Source organism: Asterias amurensis, chromosome 20, assembly GCF_032118995.1.
Source record: "Asterias amurensis chromosome 20, ASM3211899v1".
Lineage (NCBI taxonomy): Eukaryota > Metazoa > Echinodermata > Asteroidea > Forcipulatida > Asteriidae > Asterias > Asterias amurensis.
The window spans coordinates 10,546,863-10,572,708 of NC_092667.1; the positions used below are offsets into that span (position 1 = coordinate 10,546,863).

The window sequence follows — 25,846 nt, forward strand, 5'->3', positions numbered from 1 at the left end:
ATAATTCTTACACGAGTTCTAACTGCGTTTCTATACATAAAAACTTGGTGAGCTAATTGGCTTTTTACTGCTCAACTGGCGACCAAGAATACATCAATTTGTACCGAGAATTCTGTGGAGTTGTAAGAAAGTGATTTCGGACTAATCTCTTCCGTTACATCATGGATGGAAACGGATCAAACTTATCATCATTTACTCAAAACCAAGAGGCAGTTTTCACAGATTGTGAAGACGCATTCTGCATTTTTACATTTGTTCTTTTCTTTCTATCAATAGCTCTGATTATGGTTCTGAATTCAGTATGCCTCGTGGTTTTACGTCATGTCAGAGGCATCCAAGAAACAACTAAACTGTTCATGATGTCCCTCACACTTTCTGATCTCTGCGCCGGGATTTTCTTTGAAATTCCTAATTTGTATTATTTCATATTCACTTCATGGATAGTAAGTGGTTCTTTCTGTAAGATCCTGCCATATTTAGAGACAGCATTGGTCACAGTAAATGCGCTATCAATGGTTTCATTGACAATTGATCGATTCTTAGCCATCGCGTACTCATTGCATTATCCGAGGCTGATGACACTAACAAGGTCAAAGGTCACGATCACACTGGTATGGAGTTTGACAATAATACTCTACTCTGCCTTGTATTGCCTTTCAAGTTCAAAGAATGAAATGGTCAAGGAAAAACATGCAATTCTCTGTGCGTGGCAAAATCTAATTCAGTTTTTTACCCCTTCAATTGCAGGAGTATCACTTGGGACAATCCTGATACTTTATGCGTACATTCTGAAAGTTGCTCGGCAACAGGCACGACTCATCGCCGCTCAGAATATCCTCGGTAACATTGAAGGGAGACAGAATATTCCAGGGCCAATCAGTACAAAGTCTGCTACCACTGTGATCATTATAACAGGCACTGCTTGCCTCTGCTGGATACCTAGTATTTTCACAGCATCATTGGCATCAGAAGATTTCAAAGTATCCATAAGTTTTTATGTAATTGCCAGGACTCTATACTGCAGCAACAGTTGGTTGAATTGCATCATCTACTACTGGAGGAACAGGGAGTTTAAGCAAGCACTGCACAACCTTAGATCCTCATGCTGTCACTGACTGTATAAGACAAGACAATACTACATCTAGCATAAGTGATGAGATCCTATAGCCACTGTATCAGTTTGTAATTTTGCTGAAAAGATCAAGCTTTTGTCCGTTTGCTGTTTGTTTTCTTTCATTTCAATTCAATTCAATTCAATTCAATAATACGTTTATTCCATACTCTTGTTGGAAAAAAGGAACAATTATGAGAATTAAACAATACATAGAAATGTAACAAAATGAAAAGCGCATCAAAGTGTACAAAAGGAATAAATCATCTGTTTTAAACAGAAGAACTGTAAAGCAAAAGTTTCATGAAATTTTGAAACCTCTTTCACAGAATGTGGTTTAGATATGTCACTACATAATCGTTAATAAGGGAATCAATGTGTGGTGAAGAGGTTTTCAACTTGTGGTTTAAACCCGCGCCGAGGCCTGGCCTTGATAATTTTACCGAGACAATTTAACCACGGTTGAATACCGATTCTACACACTTTGATTCCCATTCATAAATACATTTTCGGTCAAAAAACATCAACACTTCTTGGTCAAAAGGTAAAATAAATGCAAAAATAACAATTCTTCAATGATTTCTTTCACCACAACACCCCTCCAGCTATAAAATGGTAAGGCCCTCGGGTAAACAACTCCTTATAAGGAGATGATGTGCGCGTCGCTCGTGTCGCGTGATGTGGCACAACTGTTTCAGCCGTTGCTCTGGACCAATAGGAATGAAGAAACTGTCTTACACATGTAAGCGCTGGTGCAAGCGCGCGTGTCACGCCCATGTTATAATATACAAATATTGACTGCTTCGAGTGCTATGGTTAAAACTATGACTCCCGAGGTGATCCACGGAGCGTTCTATTTTCCCGAGGCGAAGCCGAGGGAAAATAGAACGCTCCGGGGATCACCGAGGGAGTCATAGTTTTTAACTATTGCACGAGTAAAAGCAGTCAATATTTGTTTTATAACACCCCAAACATTTCTAAATACTGTACTATTATTATTAAGTTACAGACCTGAATGCTACAATCCACGGGCGACGCGAATACAGATTGCAAACACTTTTACTTACTGTGTTGCATGGATGTGTCGTGCAATCCGAAATGGTTACAGACTATTAATTTAGCATCCTCGTACACGCAACGGACGTCCGGGTACTGCACGCCGTGTGCTAGTCTGTCGGACTAGCGCACGGCGCCGTGTGCTAGTCTTCGGACTAGCGCATGGCAAACCGACGCACTATCACACGGCCGTCGTCTAGCAAAACTAAGACATGTCATGTGACGCGCTCTAAACCAATGAGCAGGCAGAATACTTGCAAGGGGTGTTATAATATACAAATATTGACTGCTTCGAGTGCTATGGTTGAAACTATGACTCCCGAGGTGATCCCCGGAGCGTTCTATTTTCCCGAGGCGAAGCCGAGGGAAAATAGAACGCTACGGGGATCACCGAGGGAGTCATAGTTTTTAACCATTGCACGAGTAAAAGCAGTCAATATTTGTTTTATAACACCCCAAACATTTTTAAATACTGTACTATTATTATTAAGTTACAGACCTGAATGCTACAATCCACGGACGACGCGAATACAGATTGCAGACACTTTTACTTACTGTGCTGCATGTAGTGTCGTGCAATCCGAAATGGTTACAGACTATTAATTTATCATCCTCGTACACGCAACGGACGTCTGGGTACTGCACGCCATGTGCTAGTCTTCGGACTAGCGCATGGCAAACCGACGCACTATCACACGGCCGTCGTCTAGCAAAACTAAGACATGTCATGTGACGCGCTCTAAACCAATGAGCAGGCAGAATACTTGCAAGGGGTGTTATAACACTTTTTACTGCTGTTAAATCATCCGTTCAAACAACCCCTTGTGATGCCCTTTCGACCAATCAAAATGGATAAACTGTCTTAGGTATTTATGAATGTGTTTTAGATATGTGACTACATGTACGTAATCGTTCAAACAAGTTTCTAATTTTGAGTTACTTTGCGAACAAGACTTTTGACTTTTCAACTTGAACTTTATTACCTCAAAACATTCTAAAAAGAGTTTAAAAACTAAATGAGATGTTCCATTGATTTGACAACAAACACATTACTTTATAAAAAAAATTAAAAATTGGCTCAGTCGAAAATGTGTTCTTCGATAAACCAGGTGATTTAGTCCTTAACAATAGTGAAGATGGCGTTATTTATGCTCCATTTGTTTCCGAAAGTTGACATATTGTTCTGTGACTTGTAAATCTGTAATTCAGACATGACTTTGTACTGGATGTGACTGCGCCATGTAACAAGAGTCGGCAGAGAAAAAATAAAAGAAAGGAGTTTGACTCATTAACGCAATTACTAGGGTGGGTGTTGGCAACGGAACTAATAACTGGTTCCGACATAGGCCAGTGATTAACCAATATTCAACTAGCATTAACAAGTCAACTGTGAAACGCATTAATTTAAAATGGGCTTCAAGGCTGATAAACACTTGCCATTGAGTTGATCAATGTGGTGTGTGTTTTCCTTTTTGTTGGTGAAGAATTACATTTCAATTTATCCATAACTAATTCCATATGAAAGCAAAAAGCACTTACAAAAAGCCATAATCATTTCTATCAAACAACTGACCCGTTTATTTCCTGACTGCACTTTCTATTTTGACAATTACTGTCACCGTGATGCTGCTATTAAATCTACTATGCAGCTGACTTTTTTATTTCAGACCTTTCAGGCAATTTGATTTGTTGAGTGCAGAAACACACATACGTTATAGATAAAGGCAGCTCACTTCAAGATGTTAAACACCGAGACTGCAGATGTTATCAATTCAGACACAGCTATGGAGGTTCCTAGATTTATTTACCTGACAATTGGTGCATTGGACACAAAGTTTCAAGACTTGCACCACTGCAGTTGCCACTAAAAAGGTCAAAGGTCATGGTCACACTGGTATGGAGTTTGACCATAATACTATACTCTGCCTTGTATTGCCTTCCAAGTTCACATCCTGATATGGTCAAGGGAAAACATGCAATTCTTTGTGTGAGACATCATTTGGTTCAGAATATTTTCCCTTCAATTGCTGGAGTTTCACTTGGAACAATCCTGATACTTTATGGTACATTCTGAAAGTTGCTCGGCAACAGGCACGACTCATCGCCGCTCACAATATCCTCGGTAACATTGAAGGGAGACAGAACATTTTGTTGGTGAAGATTTACATTTCAGTTTTATCCATAACTAATTCCATATGAAAGCAAAAAGCACTTACAAAAAGCCATAATCATTTCTATCAAACAGCTGACCCGTTTATTTCCTGACTGCATTTTCTATTTTGACAATTACTGTCACCGTGATGCTGCTATTAAATTTACTATGCAGCTGACTTTTTTATTTCAGACCTTTCAGGCAATTTGATTTGTTGAGTGCAGAAACACACATACGTTATAGGTAAAGGCAGCTCACTTCAAGATGTTACACACCGAGACTGCAGATGTTATCAATTCAGACACAGCTAAAGAGGTTCCTAGATTTATTTACCTGACTATTGGTGCATTGGACACAAAGTTTCAAGACTTGTACCACTGCAGTTGCCACTAAAAAGGTCAAAGGTCATGGTCACACTGGTATAGAGTTTGACCATAATACTATACTCTGCCTTGTATTGCCTTTTCAAGTTCAAAGAATGATATGGTCAAAGAAAAACATGCAATTCTTTGTGTGAGGCATCATTTGGTTCAGAATATTTTCCCTTCAATTGCTGGAGTTTCACTTGGAACAATCCTGATACTTTATGCGTACATTCTGAAAGTTGCTCGGCAACAGGCACGACTCGTCACCGCTCAGAATATCCTCGGTAACATTGAAGGGAGACAGAATATTTTGTTGGTGAAGATTTACATTTCAGTTTTATCCATAACTAATTCCATATGAAATTAAAAAGCACTTACAAAAAGCCATAATCATTTCTATCAAACAACTGACCCGTTTATTTCCTGACTGCACTTTCTATTTTGACAATTACTGTCACCGTGATGCTGCTATTAAATCTACTATGCAGCTGACTTTTTTATTTCAGACCTTTCAGGCAATTTGATTTGAGTGCAGAAACACACATACGTTATAGGTAAAGGCAGCTCACTTCAAGATTTTACAAACCGAGACTGCAGATGTTATCAATTCAGACACAACTAAAGAGGTTCCTAGATTTATTTACCTGACAACTGAAGCATCGGACACAAAGTTTCAAGACTTGTACCACTGCAGTTGTTTGCAGTACATGGATTCTTATTTTTGTTGTAATTGGTAAATACTGGTTCTTCACTGCATATCCGATATCCAAGAAACAAATGAAAACTAAGCTGCCCATGTAATGCTGCTTTCTATTACACCAGGATTTGCTGAGGAAATCTTGAGTTGAATTCCAAGACATCATGGATATAGATATAGGAGATTTCCCTTTGTTGCATCACGGATGAAAACGGTTACGATTTGCCGGAGTTTACTGATTGTACAAAACACATTCTGCATTTTTACATTTGTGCTATTATTTCTTAAAGCACTTCTGACTGCGTTTCTTTAAACTTACAAACTCAGTAAGCTATATGGCTTTTTACTGCTCAAGGGTTGCGACCAAGAATACATCAATTTGTACCGAGAATTCTGCAGAGTTCTAAGAAAGTGATTTTAGACAATCTCTTCTGTGACATCATGGATGGAAACGGATCCAACTTATCATCATTTACTCAAAACCAAGAGGCAGTTTTCACAGATTGTGAAGACGCATTCTGCATTTTTACATTTGTTCTTTTCTTTCTGTCAATAGCTCTGATTATGGTTCTGAATTCAGTATGCCTCGTGGTTTTACGTCGTGTCAGAGGAATCCAAGAAACCACCAAGATGTTTATGATGTCCCTTACACTTTCTGATCTCTGCACTGGGATTATCTTTGGAATTCTGTATTATATCATATCCACTTCATGGATAGTAAGTGGTTCTTTCTGTAAGATCCTACCGTATTTAGAGACAGCATTGGTCACAGTAAATGCGCTATCAATGGTTTCATTGACAATTGATCGATTCTTAGCCATCGCGTACTCACTGCATTATCCGAGGCTGATGACACTAACAAGGTCAAAGGTCATGGTCACACTGGTATGGAGTCTAACTGTAATACTCTACTCTGCCTTGTATTGCCTTTCAAGTTCACAGTATGAAATGGTGAAAGAAAAACATGCAATACTTTGTGTGAGCCATAATTTGATTCAGTTTTTTACCCCTTCAATTGCTGGAGTATCACTTGGGACAATCCTGATACTTTATGCGTACATTCTGAAAGTTGCTCGGCAACAGGCACGACTCATCGCTGCTCAGAATATCCTCGGTAACATTGAAGGGAGACAGAATATTCCAGGGCCGATCAGTACAAAGTCTGCTACTACTGTGATCATTTTAACAGGCACTGCTTGCCTCTGCTGGATACCTGGAATTATCATGACATCATTGGCGTCGGAAGATTTCAAAGTATCGGCAAGTTTTTATTTAATTGCCCTTACTCTATACTGCAGCAACAGTTGGTTGAATTGCATCATCTACTACTGGAGGAACAGGGAGTTTAAGCAAGCACTGCACAACCTTAGATCCTCATGCTGTCACTGACTGTTAAAGACAAGACAATACTACATCTAGCATTTAAGTGATGAGATCCTATAGCCACTGTATCAGTTTGTAATTTTGCTGAAATCAAGCTTTTGTTCGTTTGCTGTTTGTTTTCTTTCATTTCAATTCTATTCAATTCAATTCAATAATACGTTTATTCCATACTCTTGTTGGAAAAAAGGAACAATTATGAGAATTAAACAGTACATAGAAATGTAACAAAATGAAAAGCGCATCAAAGTGTACAAAAGGAATAAATCATCTGTTTTAAACAGAAGAACTGTAAAGCAAAAGTTTCATGAAATTTTGAAACCTCTTTCACAGAATGTGGTTTAGATATGTGACTATGTAATCGTTAATAAGGGAATCAATGTGTGGTGAAGAGGTTTTCAACTTGTGGTTTAAACCCGCGCCGAGGCCTGGCCTTGATAATTTTACCGAGACAATTTTACCACGGTTGAATACCGATTCTACACACTTTGATTCCCATTCATAAATACATTTTCGGTCAAAAAACATCAACACTTCTTGGTCAAAAGGTAAAATAAATGCAAAAATAACAATTCTTTAATGATTTCTTTCAACACAACACCCCTCCAGCTATAAAATGGTAAGGCCCTCGGGTAAACAACTCCTCATAAGGAGATGATGTGCGCGTCGCTCGTATCGCGTGATGTGGCACAACTGTTTCAGCCGTTGCTCTGGACCAATAGGAATGAAGAAACTGTCTTATACATGTAAGCGCTGGTGCAAGCTCTCGTGTCACGCCCATGTTATAACACTTTTTGCTGGTGTTAAATCGGGGTCCGCCCGATAGTCCGAAGGTCCGTTAGTCCGAAGGTGCCATAGTCCGAAGGTTCGATAGTCCGAACGCGCAAATTTTCCATAAGAGGGGGTTCATTAGTCCGAAAATGTAATAGGGTTCGTTAATCCGAACATATGATGCGATAGTCCGAAGGTTTATTAGTCCGAAGGTTCATCGATCCGAAGGTTTACTGGTCCGAAGGTTCGGTAGTCCGAATTTAAAAAAAGGTTAATTGGTCCGAAGGTTCGATAGTCCGAAACAAAAACGAGGTTCAACAGTCCGAAGGTTCATTATTCCGAATCGACGATAAGGTTCGATAGTACGAATCGACGATAAGGTTCGGTAGTCCGAATCGACGATAAGGTTCGATAGTCCGAATTGACAATAAGGTTCGATAGTCAGAATTTACAATAAGGTTCGATAGTCCGAACTGACAATAAGGTTCGATAGTCCGAATCGATAATAAGGTTCGATTAAGGTTCGAAAGACGCACACCGTAGGGAAATTTAAATAAAAAGTTCGTTTTGTTCATAGATATAAATTAAAATAACTGAAATAACTAGATCGGCCGCGCGTACATACACGGGTTCTGGCATGGGTCCGCCATTGGCCAATCTCCCCTGTTCACTTTCTGGGCGTTGCCGTGGTCACGTGACTTGTTGCCGTCGGCACGTGACATTTAGCGCGTCCAAAGCCTATGTCCCGTGTGCATTTTCTGCGCGTCGGCTTTCGAACGTGAAATCGTTACCGCGTCCATGGCGAACCAAAATAAATTCTACACAGGCAATGGCGCGTGTGTATTGTCGATTCGGACTATCGAACCTTATTGTCGATTCGGAATAATGAACCTTATTGTCGATTCGGACTATCGAACCTTATTGTCAATTCGGACTGTCGATTCTTATTGTCAATTCGGACTGTCGAACCTTATTGTCAATTCGGACTGTCGAACCTTATTGTCGATTCGGACTATCGAACCTTATTGTCAATTCGGACGATCGAACCTGATTGTCAATTCGGACTACCGAACCTTCGGAATATTTAACCTTATCCTATTTTCGGACTAACAGGCCATTCGGACTATCGAACCTTCGGACTGTCGGACCTTCGAACTATTGAACCTTCGGACTAACGGACCTTCGAACTATTGAACCTTCGGACCATCGAACCTTCGGACTATCGAGCGGTAACCGTTAAATCATCCATTCAAACAACCCCTCGTGATGCCCTTTCGACCAATCAGAAGGGATAAACTGTCTTAGGTATTTATGAATGTGTTTTCAATATGTGACTACATGTACGTAATCGTTCAAACAAGTTTCTAAGTTTGAGTTACTTTTTGCGAACAAGACTTTTGACTTTTCAACTTGAACTTTATTACCTCAAAACATTCTAAAAAGAGTTTAAAAACTAAATGAGATGTTCCATTGATTTTACAACAAACACATTACTTCATAAAAAAAAAAAAAAAAATTGGCTCAGTCGAAAATGTGTTCTTCGATAAACCAGGTGATTTAGTCCTCAACAATAGTGACGATGGCGTTATTTATGCTCCATTTGTTTCCAAAGTTGACATATTGTTCTGTGACTTGTAAATCTGGAATTCAGACATGACTTTGTACTGGATGTGACTGCGCCATGTAACAAGAGTCGGCAGAGAAAAAAGAAAAGAAAGGTGTTTGACCTCATTAATGCAAAAACACTAGGGTGGGTGTTGGCGGTCGTAACAAGTAACTGGTTCCATCATACATGTAGGCCAGTGATTAACCAATATTCAACTGGTATTAACAACAATAATAATCATAACAACAGTATTTATAAAGCGCCAAATTGCCAAAGGATACAAGGCGCTGAGAAAGAAAGAAGAGGGAAAAGACAGAACAAAGATAAAGATGACCAGCTACGAGGAGGCAAAAAGGTGGGTTTTGAGACAGGTTTGAAGGCTGGGACACTGTTTGAGCTTCTGGTAAGGGTAGGTAGAGAATTCCATAGTCGGGGAGCAGCAAATGAAAATGCCCTGTCACCTGCAAGTTTATGGGTTTTGTGAACTGAAAGGGATTTACCAGTAGAAGAGCGAAGAGAGTAAGAAGATGGCTGGATGTCTGGAGTGAAAGGAGAGAGGAGAGATTATCTGGGGCACAGTGATTGAGGGATTTCAATGTGTGGACCATTGTACGGAATTGAATGCGTTGGGCAACTGGAAGCCAGTGTAATTGCTTGAGAAGTGGAGATGAGTGAATGAATTTGGGCAGCTTAATGATAAGTCTGGCACAGCGGTTTTGGAGCCGTTGAAGGCGAGAAACATCTTTCTGTGAAACACCATTCAGGAGGCAGCAGCCATAGTCCAGCTTGGACAGAATTAAGGCACGGACAGCATTATGGCAGGCGCTGAAATCAAGAAACCTCCCGATCCGGCTTAGGTTGCGTATATGCCAGTTAAGAGAGCGACAGAGCTGAGTAATGTGAGCAGACATGGACATGATGCAAGTCAACTGTGAAAGGCATTAATTTAAAAAGGGCTTCAAGGCTGATAAACACTTGCCATTGAGTTGATCAATGTGATGTGTGTTTTCCTTTTTGTTGGTGAAGATTTACATTTCAGTTTTATCCAGAACTAATTCCATATGAAATTAAAAAGCACTTACAAAAAGCCATAATCATTTCTATCAAACAACTGACCCGTTTATTTCCTGACTGCACTTTCTATTTTGACAATTACTGTCATCGTGATGCTGCTATTAAATTTAATATGCTGCGCTAGAAATTTGCTGACTTCAAAGGTTTTTTATTTCAGACCGTTGAGGCAAATTGATTTGTGGAATGCAGAAACACACATAATATAGACACAGCTACATGTAAGAGACTCAAAGATTTATTTACCTGACAACTGAAGCATTGGACACAAAGTTTCAAGACTTGTACCACTGCAGTTGTTTGCAGTACATGGATTCTTATTATTGTTCTAACTAGTAAATATTGGTTCTTCAGTGCGTATGCGATATCCAAGAAACAAATGAAAACTAAGCTGCTCATGTATTGCTGCTTTCTATTACACCGGGATTTACTGAGGAACTCTTGAGTTTAATTCCGAGACATCTTGGATAAAGATATAGGAGACATTTCTTTTGTGACATCACGGATGGAGCAGTTACGATTTGCCAGAGTTTACTTCCTACCTGTCGGGATTGTTCTATGATTGTACAAAACACATTCTGTATTTTTACATGCGCTACTAATTCTTACAAGACTTCTGACTGCGTTTCTATACATAAAAACTTGGTGAGCTAATTGGCTTTTTACTGCTCAACGGCGGCACCCAAGAATACATCAATTTGTATCGAGAATTCTGCGGAGTTCTAAGAAAGTAATTTTGGACACATCTCTCCTGTGACATCATGGATGGAAACGGATCAAACTTATCATCATTTACTCAAAACCAAGAGGCAGTTTTCACAGATTGTGAAGACGCATTCTGCATCTTTACATTTGTTCTTTTCTTTCTAACAATAGCTCTGATCATGGTTCTGAATTCAGTATGCCTCGTGGTTTTACGTCATGTCAGAGGCATCCAAGAAACAACTAAACTGTTCATGATGTCCCTCACACTTTCTGATCTCTGCGCCGGGATTTTCTTTGGAATTCCTAATTTGTATTATTTCATATTCACTTCATGGATAGTAAGTGGTACTTTCTGTAAGATCCTGCCGTATTTAGGGACAGCATTGGTCACAGTAAATGCGCTATCAATTGTTTCATTGACATTTGATCGATTTTTAGCCATCGCCTACTCGCTGCATTATCCGAGGCTGATGACACTAACAAGGTCAAAGGTCATGGTCACACTGGTATGGAGTCTAACTGTAATACTCTACCTTGCCTTGTATTGCCTACCAAGTTCACAGTCTGAAATAGTGAAAGAAAAACATGCAATACTTTGTGGGAGCCATAATTTGACTCAGTTTATTACACCTTCAATTGCTGGAGTTTCACTTGGGACAATCCTGATTCTGTATGCGCACATTCTGAAAGTTGCTCGACGTCAGGCACGACTCATCGCCGCTCAGAATATCCTCGGTAACATTGAAGGGAGACAGAATATTCCAGGGCCCATCAGTACAAAGTCTGCTACCACTGTCATCATTATAACAGGCACTGCTTGCCTCTGCTGGATACCTGGAATTATCACAGCATCATTGTCTTCGGAAGATTTCAAAGTATCCTTAAGTGTTCGTGTAATTGCCGGGACTCTATACAGCAGCAACAGTTGGTTGAATTGCATCATCTACTACTGGAGGAACAGGGAGTTTAAGCAAGCACTGCACAACCTTAGATCACCATGCTGTCACTGACCAAATGTACCATACTTGTAGGGGCCATCACGTACTTTAAGTTCCATTCACTCAAAATACCAACTGAAATTGTTAAACCTCGGTGACAAATCGTGAAGTTTGATTGGTTGAGTACTAATCACATGACGTGCAACAAACACGCATGTACCATGCCTGCACAGCGCGGCGGGTCACATGAGTGATGTTCACCGGTGTACAGTCCCTTGATCGTTACCACCGTTGGTCGATTTCCAACGCTTAGTACGAAACGGCCGCGGGTTCGAGGGAACAGTGAAGAATGGTTTCTTATTTGAACAACTATTACTGTTCGTCTGCTTATTAAACTATGCATACTCCATCGTTATAATGTTTGAAGATGTCAACAGAACTTTTAGAAGAGGAATAATCATGTAACCAAGGTATAACAAAACCATTGTTGCACGGTGTGATTTGGGGTCCATGGGTTTTGTACACCCTGGGGGGGGGGGGGGAAGTGTCACCCTCGGGTGTACAAAACACCATGGACCCCTTAACAGTATGCAACAACTATATAATGTTTTCTTATTCAACCTAGACACACAAAATCAGTAACTCACAATTCAAAAAAGTCAACGAATGTAACAACAACTTTCTGTGTGTCTTGTATATTATGCATTTTGTCGAGATCTCATGATGTAGGTCTACATGTAGGTCTACTCTAACTTCTATGTGGCGATAACAATTGAGCCTTTTCAGTGTGTGGTTATTATTACAGCCTAAGGAATCTCAAAAATTACATCAAAAATGTAACATGAGTAACCGTGGAATTGCCCGCAGGTAGTACAGCACACATTTTTAAAATAATATAAATAATAACAATAATTGATTTTTATGTAGCGCTTTACACACCCGAAGGGTGTCTCAAAGCGCTTCCAACATTATTACCCATGGTCACTGGGCCATTTAACTCATTCCTTAAACCATCTCAGCTCCCTGTAGAGTATACAGCCTGTGCAACAAATACATGCGCTACCACGCTAAATCAATCGCAAGAACAATCTCTGCCCTCACAGGTACCCATTTACCCCTGAAGTGTCTCGCTAATGACACAAGTATCATGACTGGGACTCGAACCCACACCCTGCTGAACAGAAACACCAGAGCTTCGTTGCTCTTAATCCATCTCAGCTCCCTGGGGAGTATACAGCCTGGCCAACACATACGCGCTACTCAGCTAAATCAATCACAAGAACAATCTCTGCCCTCACAGGTACCCATTTACCCCTGAGGTGTCTCGCTCAGAGACACAAGTGTCATGACTGGGACTCGAACCCACACCCTGCTGAACAGAAACACCAGAGCTTCGTTGCTCTTAAACCATCTCAGCTCCCTGGGGAGTATACAGCCTGGGCAACACATACACGCGCTACTCAGCTAAATCAATCACAAGAACAATCTCTGCCCTCACAGGTACCCATTTACCCCTGAAGTGTCTCGCTAATGACACAAGTGTCATGACTGGGACTCGAACCCACACCCTGCTGAACAGAAACACCAGAGCTTCGTTGCTCTTAAACCATCTCAGCTCCCTGGGGAGTATACAGCCTGGCCAACACATACGCGCTACTCAGCTAAATCAATCACAAGAACAATCTCTGCCCTCACAGGTACCCATTTACCCCTGAGGTGTCTCGCTCAGAGACACAAGTGTCATGACTGGGACTCGAACCCACACCCTGCTGAACAGAAACACCAGAGCTTCGTTGCTCTTAAACCATCTCAGCTCCCTGGGGAGTATACAGCCTGGGCAACACATACACGCGCTACTCAGCTAAATCAATCACAAGAACAATCTCTGCCCTCACAGGTACCCATTTACCCCTGAAGTGTCTCGCTAATGACACAAGTGTCATGACTGGGACTCGAACCCACACCCTGCTGAACAGAAACACCAGAGCTTCGTTGCTCTTAAACCATCTCAGCTCCCTGGGGAGTATACAGCCTGGCCAACACATACGCGCTACTCAGCTAAATCAATCACAAGAACAATCTCTGCCCTCACAGGTACCCATTTACCCCTGAGGTGTCTCGCTCAGAGACACAAGTGTCATGACTGGGACTCGAACCCACACCCTGCTGAACAGAAACACCAGAGCTTCGTTGCTCTTAAACCATCTCAGCTCCCTGGGGAGTATACAGCCTGGGCAACACATACACGCGCTACTCAGCTAAATCAATCACAAGAACAATCTCTGCCCTCACAGGTACCCATTTACCCCTGAGGTGTCTCGCTCAGAGACACAAGTGTCATGACTGGGACTCGAACCCACACCCTGCTGAACAGAAACACCAGAGCTTCGTTGCTCTTAAACCATCTCAGCTCCCTGGGGAGTATACAGCCTGGGCAACACATACGCGCTACTCAGCTAAATCAATCACAAGAACAATCTCTGCCCTCACAGGTACCCATTTACCCCTGAGGTGTCTCGCTCAGAGACACAAGTGTCATGACTGGGACTCGAACCCACACCCTGCTGAACAGAAACACCAGAGCTTCGTTGCTCTTGGCCACGACCCCCCTACTTTTATTTGCCGGAGTTTACTTCCTATCTGTCAGGATTGTTCACTGATTGTACAAAACACATTCTGCACTTTTTACATTTGTGCTATTATTTCTTAAAGCACTTCTGAATGCGTTTCTTTACTTACAAACTCAGTAAGCTATAAGAATACCACCCAAGAATACATCAATTTGTACCAAGAATTTTGCGGAGTTCTAAGAGAGTGATTTTGGACAACAGTGACATCATGGATGGAAACGGATCAAACTTATCATCATTTACTCAAAACAAAGAGGCAGTTTTCACAGATTGTGAAGACGCATTCTGCATCTTTACATTTGTTCTTTTCTTTCTATCAATAGCTCTGATTATGGTTCTGAAATCAGTATGCCTCGTGATTTTTTTGTCGTGTCAGAGGAATCCAAGAAACCACCAAGATGTTTATGATGTCCCTTACACTTTCTGATTTCTGCACCGGGATTATCTTTGGAATTCCTAATCTGTATTATATCATATCCCATTCATGGATAGTAAATGGTTCTTTCTGTAAGATCTTGCCGTATTTAACGACAACACTGATCACTATAAATGCGCTATCAATGGTTTTGTTGACAATTGATCGATTCTTAGCCATCGCCTACTCACTGCATTATCCGTGGCTGATGACACTAACAAGGTCAAAGGTCATGGTCACACTGGTATGGAGTTTAACCATAATACTCTACTCTGCCTTGTATTGCCTTTAAGTTCACAGTATGAAATAGTAAAAGAAAAACATGCAATACTTTGTGTGAGCCATAATTTGATTCAGTTTTTTACCCCTTTAATTGCTGGAGCTTCACTTGGGACAATCCTGATTCTGTATGCATACATTCTGAAAATTGCTCGACGTCAGGCACGACTCATCGCCGCTCAGAATATCATCGGTGACATTGAAGGGAAACAGAATATTCCAGGGCCCATCAGTACAAAGTCTGCTACCACTGTGATCATTATAACAGGCACTGCTTGCCTCTGCTGGATACCTGGAATTATCACAGCATCATTGTCTTCGGAAGATTTCAAAGTATCCTTAAGTGTTCGTGTAATTGCCGGGACTCTATACAGCAGCAACAGTTGGTTGAATTGCATCATCTACTACTGGAGGAACAGGGAGTTTAAGCAAGCACTGCACAACCTTAGATCATCATGCTGTCACTGACTGTTAAAGACAAGACAATACTAGATCTAGCATAAGTGATGAGATCCTATAGCCACTTTTTCTGAAAAGATCAAGCTTTTGTTCGTTTGCCGTTTGTTTTCTTTCATCTCAATTCAATTCAATAATACGTTTATTCCATACTCTTGTTGGAAAAAAGGAACAATTATGAGAATTAAACAGTACATAGAAATGTAACAAAATGAAAAGCGCATCAAAGTGTACAAAAGGAATAAATCATCTGTTTTAAACAGAAGAATTTTAAAGCAAAAGTTTCATGACATTTTTTAAACCTCTTTCACAGAATGTGGTTTAGATATGTGACTACGTAATCGTTAATAAGGGAATCAATGTGTGGTGAAGAGGTTTTCAACTAGTGGTTTAAACCCGCGCCGAGGCCTGGCCTTGATAATTTTACCGAGACGAAGTCGAGGTAAATTATCAAGAACCAGGCCTCGGCAGGTTTAAACCACGGTTGAAAACCGATTCTACACACTTTGATTCCCATTCATAAGTACCTTTTCGGTCAAAAAACATCAACACTTCTTGGTCAAAAGGTAAAATAAATGCAAAAATAACAATTCTTCAATGATTTCTTTCAACACAACACCCCTCCAGCATGAAATGGTAAGGCCCTCGGGTAAACAACTTCTTATAAGATGATGTGCGCGTCGCTCGTATCGCGTGATGTGGCACAACTGTTTCAGCCGTTGCTCTGGACCAATAGGAATGAAGAAACTGTCTTATACATGTAAGCGCTGGTGCAAGCGCGCGTGTCACGCCCATGTTATAACACTTTTTACTGGTGTTAAATCATCCGTTCAAACAACCCCTTGTGATGCCCTTTCGACCAATCAGAATGGATAAACTGTCTTAGGTATTTATGAATGTGTTTTAGATATGTGACTTCATGTACGTAATCGTTCAAACAAGTTTCTAATTTTGAGTTACTTTGCGAACAAGACTTTCGACTTTTCAACTTGAACTTTATTACCTCAAAACATTCTAAAAAGAGTTTAAAAACTAAATGAGATGTTCCATTGATTTTACAACAAACACATTACTTTATACAAAAAATTAAAAATTGGCTCAGTCGAAAATGTGTTCTTCGATAAACTAGGTGATTTAGTCCTTAACAATAGTGAAGATGGCGTTATTTATTCTCCATTTGTTTCCGAAAGTTGACATATTGTTCTGTGACTTGTAAATCTGGAATTCAGACATGACTTTGTACTGGATGTGACTGCGCCATGTATCAAGAGTCGGCAGAGAAAAAAGAAAAGAAAGGTGTTTGACTCATTAACGCAAACACTAGGGTGGGTGTTGGCGACGAAACCAATAACTGGTTCCGTCATAGGCCAGTGATTAACCAATATTCAACTAGCATTAACAAGTCAACTGTGAAAGGCATTAATTTAAAATGGGCTTCAAGGCTGATAAACACTTGCCATTGAGTTGATCAATGTGATGTGTGTTTTCGTTTTTAATGTTGAAGAATTACATTTCAATTTATCCATAACTAATTCCATATGAAAGCAAAAAGCACTTACCGAGTCTTAACTTGGACATCGTTGATTTTACAGGCAAGTTTCATGCAAGGGCAACCATGATTTTAACAACCGTTCCTACCCGAAGTTTTGAAGCAATAAAATAAAATAAACCCTCAAAGTTTACCACACAATAGCGGTTGGGTGAATGACGTTTTGACTGTTATTGACTGTCAATCGTTTTCGGAACGAATTCCCGGCCACACAGAAAAACGTTTGTACACTGCCGACGTCTGTTGGACCGAAAGCTAGACGCATTGTGTCATTAATGGAATGAAAGCACGGTCATGGGGAATAAACATGTTGCAGCATTGTTGGAATAATTGGACCGTCTGGAGGATTGCGGCATTGTTCGAACGAAAATACGGTCACAGTGTCTGAATAGCCTTGTTCGACCGCATTATTGAGTAAGGATTCTTCACACAAAGATCGTTGATTTGAACTGGACATGAAGGTATTTTTTATTTCACGTAGTGATCATAAAAAAAAAATCAATCGTCAGCAGACAAGGCGCACCGAAAGATAAGACGCATCGATGTTTTTGGGGTCTAAAAAGTCAGATAAGACGCGTCTTATCCGCAGGAAAATACGGTACAAAAAGCCATAATCATGTCTTTACAACAATTGACCCCTTTATTTCCTGACTGCACTTTCTATTTTGACAATTACTGTCACCGTGATGCTGCTATTAAATCTACTATGCAGCTGACTTTTTTATTTCAGACCTTTCAGGCAATTTGATTTAATGAGTGCAGAAACACACATACCTTATAGGTAAAGGCAACTCACTTCAAGATGTTACACACCGAGACTCCAGTTGTTATAAATTCAGACACAGCTAAAGAGGTTCCTAGATTTATTTACCTGACTATTGGTGCATTGGACACAAAGTTTCAAGACTTGTACCACTGCAGTTGTTTGCAGTACATGGATTCTTATTTTTGTTCTAACTGGTAAATACTGGTTCTTCAGTGCATATCCGATATCCAAGAAACAAATGAAAACAAAGCTGCTCATGTATTGCTGCTTTCTATTACACCAGGATTTACTGAGGAACTCTTGAGTTTAATTCCAAGACATCTGGGATAAAGATACAGGAGACATTTCTTTTGTGACATCAGGGATGGAGCAGTTACGATTTGCCGGAGTTTACTTCCTACCTGTTGGGATTGTTCTATGATTGTACAAAACACATTCTGCATTTTTAAATTTGTGCTATTATTTCTTAAAGCACTTCTGACTGCGTTTCTTTAAACTTACAAACTCAGTAAGCTATATGGCTTTTTACTGCTCAACGGTGGCGACCAAGAATACATCAATTTGTACCGAGAATTCTGCAGAGTTCTAAGTAAAGTGATTTTGGACAATCTCTTCTGTGACATCATGGATGGAAACGGATCAAACTTATCATCATTTACTCAAAACAAAGAGGCAGTTTACACAGATTGCCAAGACGCAATCTGCATTTTTACATTTGTTCTTTTCTGTCTATCAATAGCTCTGATTATGGTTCTGAATTCAGTATGCCTCGTGGTTTTACCTCGTGTCAGAGGAATCCAAGAAACCACCAAGATGTTTATGATGTCCCTTACACTTTCTGATCTCTGCACTGGGATTATCTTTGGAATTCCTTATCTGTATTATATCATATCCACTTCATGGATAGCAAGTGGTTCTTTCTGTAAGATCCTGCCGTATTTAGGGACAGCATTGGTCACAGTAAATGCGTTATCAATTGTTTCATTGACAATTGATCGATTCTTAGCCATCGCCTACTCACTGCATTATCCGAGGCTGATGACACTAACAAGGTCAAAGGTCATGGTCACACTGGTATGGAGTCTAACTGTAATACTCTACTCTGCCTTGTATTGCCTTTCAAGTTCACAGTCTGAAATAGTGAAGGAAAAACATGCAATTCTTTGTGTGAGCCATAATTTGATTCAGTTTATTACACCTTCAATTGCTGGAGTTTCACTAGGAACAATCTTGATACTTTATGCGTACATTCTGAAAGTTGCTCGACGTCAGGCACGACTCATCGCCGCTCAGAATATCCTCGGTGACATTGAAGGGAGACAGAATATTCCAGGGCCAATCAGTACAAAGTCTGCTACCACTGTGATCATTATAACAGGCACTGCTTGCCTTTGCTGGATACCTGGAATTATCATGACATCATTGGCGTCGGAAGATTTCAAAGTATCCGCAAGTTTTTATTTAATTGCCCTTACTCTATACAGCAGCAACAGTTGGTTGAATTGCATCATCTACTACTGGAGGAACAGGGAGTTTAAGCAAGCACTGCACAACCTTAGATCATCATGTTGTCACTGACTGTTAAAGACAAGACAATACTTCATCTAGCATAAGTGATGAGATCCTATAGCCACTGTATCAGTTTGTAATTTTGCTGAAAAGATCAAGCTTTTGTTCGTTTGCCGTTTGTTTTATTTCATTTCAATTCAATTCAATTCAATTCAATAATACGTTTATTCCATACTCTTGTTGGAAAAAAGGAACAATTATGAGAATTAAACAGTACATAGAAATGTAACAAAATGAAAAGCGCATCAAAGTGTACAAAAGGAATAAATCATCTGTTTTAAACAGAAGAATTTTAAAGCAAAAGTTTCATGACATTTTGAAACTTCTTTCACAGAATGTGGTTTTTAGATATGTGACTATGTAATTGTAATGTGTTTTAGATACAGTATGTGAAAACATGTACGTCATCGTTCAAACAAGTTTCTAATTTTAGTTACTTTGCGAACAAGACTTTTGACTTTTCAACTTGAACTTTATTACCTCAAAACATTCTCAAAAGAGTTTAAAAACTAAATGAGATGTTCCACTGATTTTACAACGAACACATTACTTAATAATAAGCAGTACGGTCAATACTTGGTTCAGCACTTATATCAAAAACCGTACCACCAAAGTTTCGATAAAAGGAGATTTCTCAAGACATCATATCTTTACCTATTCCATACCTCAGGGGTCCATAGTAGGTCCGTTGGCTTTCATTTTGTACACCAATCCCATTGGCGAGATCATTCGTCAACATGGTATCTCATTTCATGAATACGCTGATGATATTCAGCTCTATGCTGAGTTTGACCCTAAGTCTAAAGGTGATCGTCAGCGTGTACTCAGCATATTATCATCCTGTGTGCTTGCCATCATCAAATGGATGGCTCAAAACATGCTTTAGCTGAACCAGGGAAAGACGGAGTTTATTGTTTTTGCGAACAGTCATGTTTTATCCACTCTCCCTAATCTTGAACTAATATTGGCCGACTTTACAATTCCTGCTTCCACATCTGTTAAGAACCTAGGAGTCTCGCTTGATTGTTCTCTGAATATGTCTCATCATATTAGCTCTGTATGTAAAACTGTTAATTTCCACATACGTAATCTATGGCGTATTCGCCGGTTTACTACACAAAGCGCTTGCCATCATGCCGTCAGAAGTCTGGTCTTGTCCCGTACTGACTATACCAACTCTCTTTTGGTAGGTGCCCGCAAAAATGACCTCGCTCGACTCCAGCGTCTACAAAACAAGGCCGCTCGGCTAGTGTTTGCGTGTGGCCGTGACCTATGGTGGCCCCGAAGGGACATCGCATAACGCAAACCTGTGCGCACACGTATGCAATGTCGTGAAACAAATCGCGAATATATGCGCACACGTATACAATATCGTGAAACAATTCGCGAATATGTGCGCACACGTATGCAATGTCGTGAAACAATTCGCGAATATGTGCGCACACGTATGCAATGTCGTGAAACAAATCGCGAATATGTGCGCACACGTATGCAATGTCGTGAAACAAATCGCGAATATGTGCGCACACGTATGCAATTTCGTGTACCAAATCATGAATATGTGCGCACACGAGTGCGATTTGTTTTGCAATGTCGTGAATTTTATTGCATACCATGTTGCATACCATTAGGATGATGTCATAGTTGTGGATAATTTGTTACCGATCTAGGGAGTACTGTGGCGCTACAGCAGGCTCCTTCTGTAAAGCATGTGTATACCCAGGAACTTGGCACCAGGTCAAGGACGACCACACGCCTCGCTTGCCTCACAACAAAGACTACTGCTGCAATGACTACCGCTTATCTCACTGTTGGAAAGAAACCCCCCAGATCATTAGACATTTTATTCAAAGGTATGCAACATGGTATGCAATAAAATTCACGACATCGCAAATAATATTCGCAGACGTGTGCGCACATATTCGCGAATTGTTCCACGACATTGCATACGTGTGCGCACATATTCGCGAATTGTTTCACGACATTGCATACGTGTGCGCACATATTTGCGAATTGTTTCACGACATTGCATACGTGTGCGCACATATTCGCGAATTGTTTCACGACATTGCATTCGTGTGCGCACATATTTGCGAATTGTTTCACGACATTGCATACGTATGCGCACACGTTTGCGATATGCGATGTCCCTTCAGGGCCACCATAGTGACCAGCCTTCTGCCGGCCTGATTGCATCGCTAAATTGGCTCCCTTTGGCTTGCCTTTGCTGGATACCTGGAATTATCATGGCATTATTGGCGTCGGAAGATTTCAAAGTACCCGCAAGTGTTCATGTAATTGCCAGGACTCTATACTGCAGCAACAGTTGGTTGAATTGCATCATCTACTACTGGAGGAACAGGGAGTTTAAGCAAGCACTGCACAACCTTAGACCATCATGCTGTCACTGACTGTGTAAGACAAGACAACACTAAATCTAGCATGAGTGATGAAATCCTCTAGCCACTGTACCATTTTGTAATTTTGCTGAAAAGATAAAACTTTTGTTTCTCGCTATTTGTTTTCTTTATTTTTATTGTGGTAAGCATCTTCGTTTGAAACAGTAGAGTATTAGAAAAAGTTTCAAGAGGTTGTGACCCCTCTTTCACAGTATGTGTTCTGCACTTCAATACCTGACTATGTAATTGTTCTAGCATGTTTTAATTTTGAGTTACTTTGCGAACAAAGAGCTCGTCAGAGAAAAGAAGAAGAAAAAAACGTGTTTGACCAGATTAGCCCAAACACCAACCTTGAGTGCGTTTTGGCGGTCGTACCCAATAACTGTTTCGGCCATTGGCCACTTATTTCAACTGTGCCAGTAATTTAACCAATATTCAACTAACATTAACAAGTCAACTGTGCCAGTAATTATTTTAAAATGGGCTACAATGCTGATAAACACTTGCCATTGAGTTAATCAAGGCAGTGTGTTTTCTTTTTTTGTTGGTGAAGATTTACATTTCAGTTTTATCCAGAAATACTTCCATCCGACAGAAAAAAGCACTTACAAAAAGCCATAATCATGTCTTTACAACAATTGACCCCTTTATTTCCTGACTGCACTTTCTATTTGACAATTACTGTCACCGTGATATTGCTAATAAATTTAATTTGCTGCGCTAGAAATTTGCTGACTTCAAAGGATTTTATTTCAGACCGTTGAGGCAAATTGATTTGTTGAATGCAGAAACACACATAATTTATAGGTGACGAGGGCTCACATCAAGATGTTGCTCACCGAGACTGCAGATTTAATCAATTCAGACACAGCTAAAGAGACTCAAAGATTTATTTACCTGACAACTGACGCATTGGACACAAAGTTGCAAGACTTGTACCACTGCAGTTGTTTGCAGTACATGGATTCTTATTATTGTTCTTACTGGTGAATATTGGTTCATCACTGCATATGCGATATCCAAGAAACAAATGAAAACTAAGCTGCTCATGTATTGCTGCTTTCTATTACACCAGGATTTACTGAGGAACTCTTGAGTTTAATTCCAAGACATCTGGGATAAAGATAACGGAGACATTTCTTTTGTGACATCACGGATGGAGCAGTTACGATTTGCCAGAGTTTACTTCCTACCTGTCGGGATTGTTCTATGATTGTACAAAACACATTCTGCATTTTTACATGCGCTAATAATTCTTACATGACTTCTGACTGCGTTTCTATACATAAAAACTTGGTGAACTAATTGGCTTTTTACTGCTCAACGGCGGCACCCAAGAATACATCAATTTGTACCAAGAATTCTGCGGAGTTCCAAGAAAGTGATTTTGGACACATCTCTCCTGTGACATCATGGATGGAAACGGATCAAACTTATCATCATTTACTCAAAACCAAGAGGCAGTTTTCACAGATTGTGAAGACGCATTCTGCATCTTTACATTTGTTCTTTTCTTTCTAACAATAGCTCTGATTATGGTTCTGAATTCAGTATGCCTCTTGGTTTTACGTCATGTCAGAGGCATCCAAGAAACAACTAAACTGTTCATGATGTCCCTCACACTTTCTGATCTATTCACAGGGATTTTCTTTGGAATTCCTAATTTGTATTATTTCATATTCACTTCATGGATAGTAAGTGGTTCTTTCTGTAAGATCCTGCCGTATATACAGACAGCATTGATCACAATAAATGCGCTATCAATGGTTTTGTTGACAATTGATCGATTCTTAGCCATCGCCTACCCACTGCATTATCCGAGGCTGATGACACTAACAAGGTCAAAGGTCATGATCACACTGGTATGGAGTCTAACTGTAATACTCTACTCTGCCTTGTATTGCCTTTCAAGTTCACAGTCTGAAATAGTGAAGGAAAAACATGCACTTCTTTGTGTGAGCCATAATTTGATTCAGAATATTTTCCCTTCAATTGCTGGAGTTTCACTTGGAACAATCCTGATTCTTTATGCGTACATTCTGAAAGTTGCTCGACGTCAGGCACGACTCATCGCCGCTCAGAATATCCTCGGTAACATTGAAGGGAGACAGAATATTCCAGGGCCAATCAGTACAAAGTCTGCTACCACTGTCATCATTATAACAGGCACTGCTTGCCTCTGCTGGATACCTAGTATTTTCACAGCATCATTGGCATCAGAAGATTTCAAAGTATCCGCAAGTGTTCATATAATTGCCGGAACTCTATACTGCAGCAACAGTTGGTTGAATTGCATCATCTACTACTGGAGGAACAGGGAGTTTAAGCAAGCACTGCACAACCTTAGATCACCATGCTGTCACTGACCAAACGTACCATACTTGTAGGGGCCATCACGTACTTTAAGTTCCATTCACTCAAAATACCAACTGAAATTGTTAAACCTCGGTGACAAATCGTGAAGTTTGATTGGTTGAGTACTAATCAAATGACGTGCAACAAACACGCATGTACCATGGCTGCACAGCGCGGCTGGTAGCATGAGTGATATTAACCGGTGTACATGTACATCACCTTGATCGTTACCACCATTGGTCGATTTCCAGCGCTTAGTACGAAATGGCCGCGAGTTCGAGGGAACAGTGAAGAATGGTTTCTTATTTGAACAACTATTACTGTTCGTCTGCTTATTAAACTATGCATACTCCATCGTTATGTTTGAAGATGTCAACAGAACTTTTAGAAGAGGAATAATCATGTAACCAAGGTATAACAAAACCATTGTTGCACGGTGTGATTTGGGGTCCATGGGTTTTGTACACCCTGGGGGGGGGGAAGTGTCACCCTCGGGTGTACAAAACACCATGGACCCCTTAACAGTATGCAACAACTATATAATGTTTTCTTATTCAACCAAGACACACAAAATAAGTAACTCACAATTCGAAAAAGTCAACGAATGTAAAAACTTTCTGTGTGTCTTGTATATTATGCATTTTGTCGAGATCTCATGATGTAGGTCTATATGTAGGTCTACTCTAACTTCTATGTGGCGATAACAATTGAGCCTTTTCAGTGTGTGGTTATTATTACAGCCTAAGGAACCTCAAAAATTACATCAAAAATGTAACATGAGTAACTGTGGAATTGCCCACAGGTAGTACAGCACACATTTTTTAAATAATATAAATAATAACAATAATTGATTTTTATGTAGCGCTTTACACACCCGAAGGGTGTCTCAAAGCGCTTCCAACATTATTACCCATGGTCACTGGGCCATTTAATTCATTCCTTAAACCATCTCAGCTCCCTGTAGAGTATACAGCCTGTGCAACAAATACATGCGCTACCACGCTAAATCAATCACAAGAACAATCTCTGCCCTCACAGGTACCCATTTACCCCTGAAGTGTCTCGCTAATGACACAAGTGTCATGACTGGGACTTGAACCCACACCCTGCTGAACAGAAACACCAGAGCTTCGTTGCTCTTAAACCATCTCAGCTCCCTGTAGAGTATACAGCCTGTGCAACAAATACATGCGCTACTCAGCTAAATCAATCACAAGAACAATCTCTGCCCTCACAGGAACCCATTTACCCCTGAAGTGTCTCGCTCAGAGACACAAGTGTCATGACTGGGACTCAAACCCACACCCTGCTGAACAGAAACGCCAGAGCTTCGTTGCTCTTAAACCATCTCAGCTCCCTGTAGAGTATACAGCCTGTGCAACAAATACATGCGCTACTCAGCTAAATCAATCACAAGAACAATCTCTGCCCTCACAGGAACCCATTTACCCCTGAAGTGTCTCGCTCAGAGACACAAGTCTCATGACCAGGACTCGAACCCACACCCTGCTGAACAGAAACACCAGAGCTTCCTTGCTCTCGGCCACGACCCCCGACTTTTATTTGTTACAATCTT

The 25,846-nt window shown here is 40.4% G+C and overlaps 6 protein-coding genes and 1 pseudogene across 6 annotated transcripts in view; 6 read left to right on the forward strand and 1 right to left on the reverse strand.

The window, feature by feature from the left end:
- Nucleotides 1-25,846, reverse strand: part of LOC139952247 (coiled-coil and C2 domain-containing protein 1-like) — a 75,479-nt gene that overhangs the window by 16,588 nt on the left and 33,045 nt on the right. The gene's annotated exons all lie outside the window — the stretch shown is intronic.
- Nucleotides 162-1,236, forward strand: LOC139952072 (histamine H2 receptor-like). The gene has a single exon (XM_071951018.1). It carries the CDS (start codon nt 162-164, stop codon nt 1,113-1,115), a length of 954 nt encoding a protein of 317 aa, XP_071807119.1. The 3' UTR covers nt 1,116-1,236.
- Nucleotides 5,725-6,770, forward strand: LOC139952116 (histamine H2 receptor-like). The gene has a single exon (XM_071951075.1). The coding sequence runs from the start codon at nt 5,823-5,825 to the stop codon at nt 6,768-6,770; it is 948 nt and encodes a 315-aa protein (XP_071807176.1). The 5' UTR covers nt 5,725-5,822.
- LOC139952622 (histamine H2 receptor-like) lies at nt 10,281-11,924 on the forward strand. The gene has a single exon (XM_071951824.1). It carries the CDS (start codon nt 10,971-10,973, stop codon nt 11,922-11,924), a length of 954 nt encoding a protein of 317 aa, XP_071807925.1. The 5' UTR covers nt 10,281-10,970.
- LOC139952157 (histamine H2 receptor-like) lies at nt 14,691-15,644 on the forward strand (annotated as a pseudogene).
- LOC139952452 (histamine H2 receptor-like) lies at nt 17,799-19,652 on the forward strand. Its single transcript, XM_071951586.1, has one exon. It carries the CDS (start codon nt 18,572-18,574, stop codon nt 19,523-19,525), a length of 954 nt encoding a protein of 317 aa, XP_071807687.1. The 5' UTR covers nt 17,799-18,571; the 3' UTR covers nt 19,526-19,652.
- On the forward strand, nt 22,388-25,834 carry LOC139952251 (histamine H2 receptor-like). The gene has a single exon (XM_071951325.1). It carries the CDS (start codon nt 23,328-23,330, stop codon nt 24,279-24,281), a length of 954 nt encoding a protein of 317 aa, XP_071807426.1. The 5' UTR covers nt 22,388-23,327; the 3' UTR covers nt 24,282-25,834.

What these genes read in the sequence shown, in the direction of transcription:
- LOC139952072 (XM_071951018.1), top strand. Translation starts at nt 162, where the DNA reads ATGGATGGAAACGGATCAAACTTATCATCATTTACTCAAAACCAAGAG.
- LOC139952116 (XM_071951075.1), top strand. Translation starts at nt 5,823, where the DNA reads ATGGATGGAAACGGATCCAACTTATCATCATTTACTCAAAACCAAGAG.
- LOC139952622 (XM_071951824.1), top strand. Translation starts at nt 10,971, where the DNA reads ATGGATGGAAACGGATCAAACTTATCATCATTTACTCAAAACCAAGAG.
- LOC139952452 (XM_071951586.1), top strand. Translation starts at nt 18,572, where the DNA reads ATGGATGGAAACGGATCAAACTTATCATCATTTACTCAAAACAAAGAG.
- LOC139952251 (XM_071951325.1), top strand. Translation starts at nt 23,328, where the DNA reads ATGGATGGAAACGGATCAAACTTATCATCATTTACTCAAAACCAAGAG.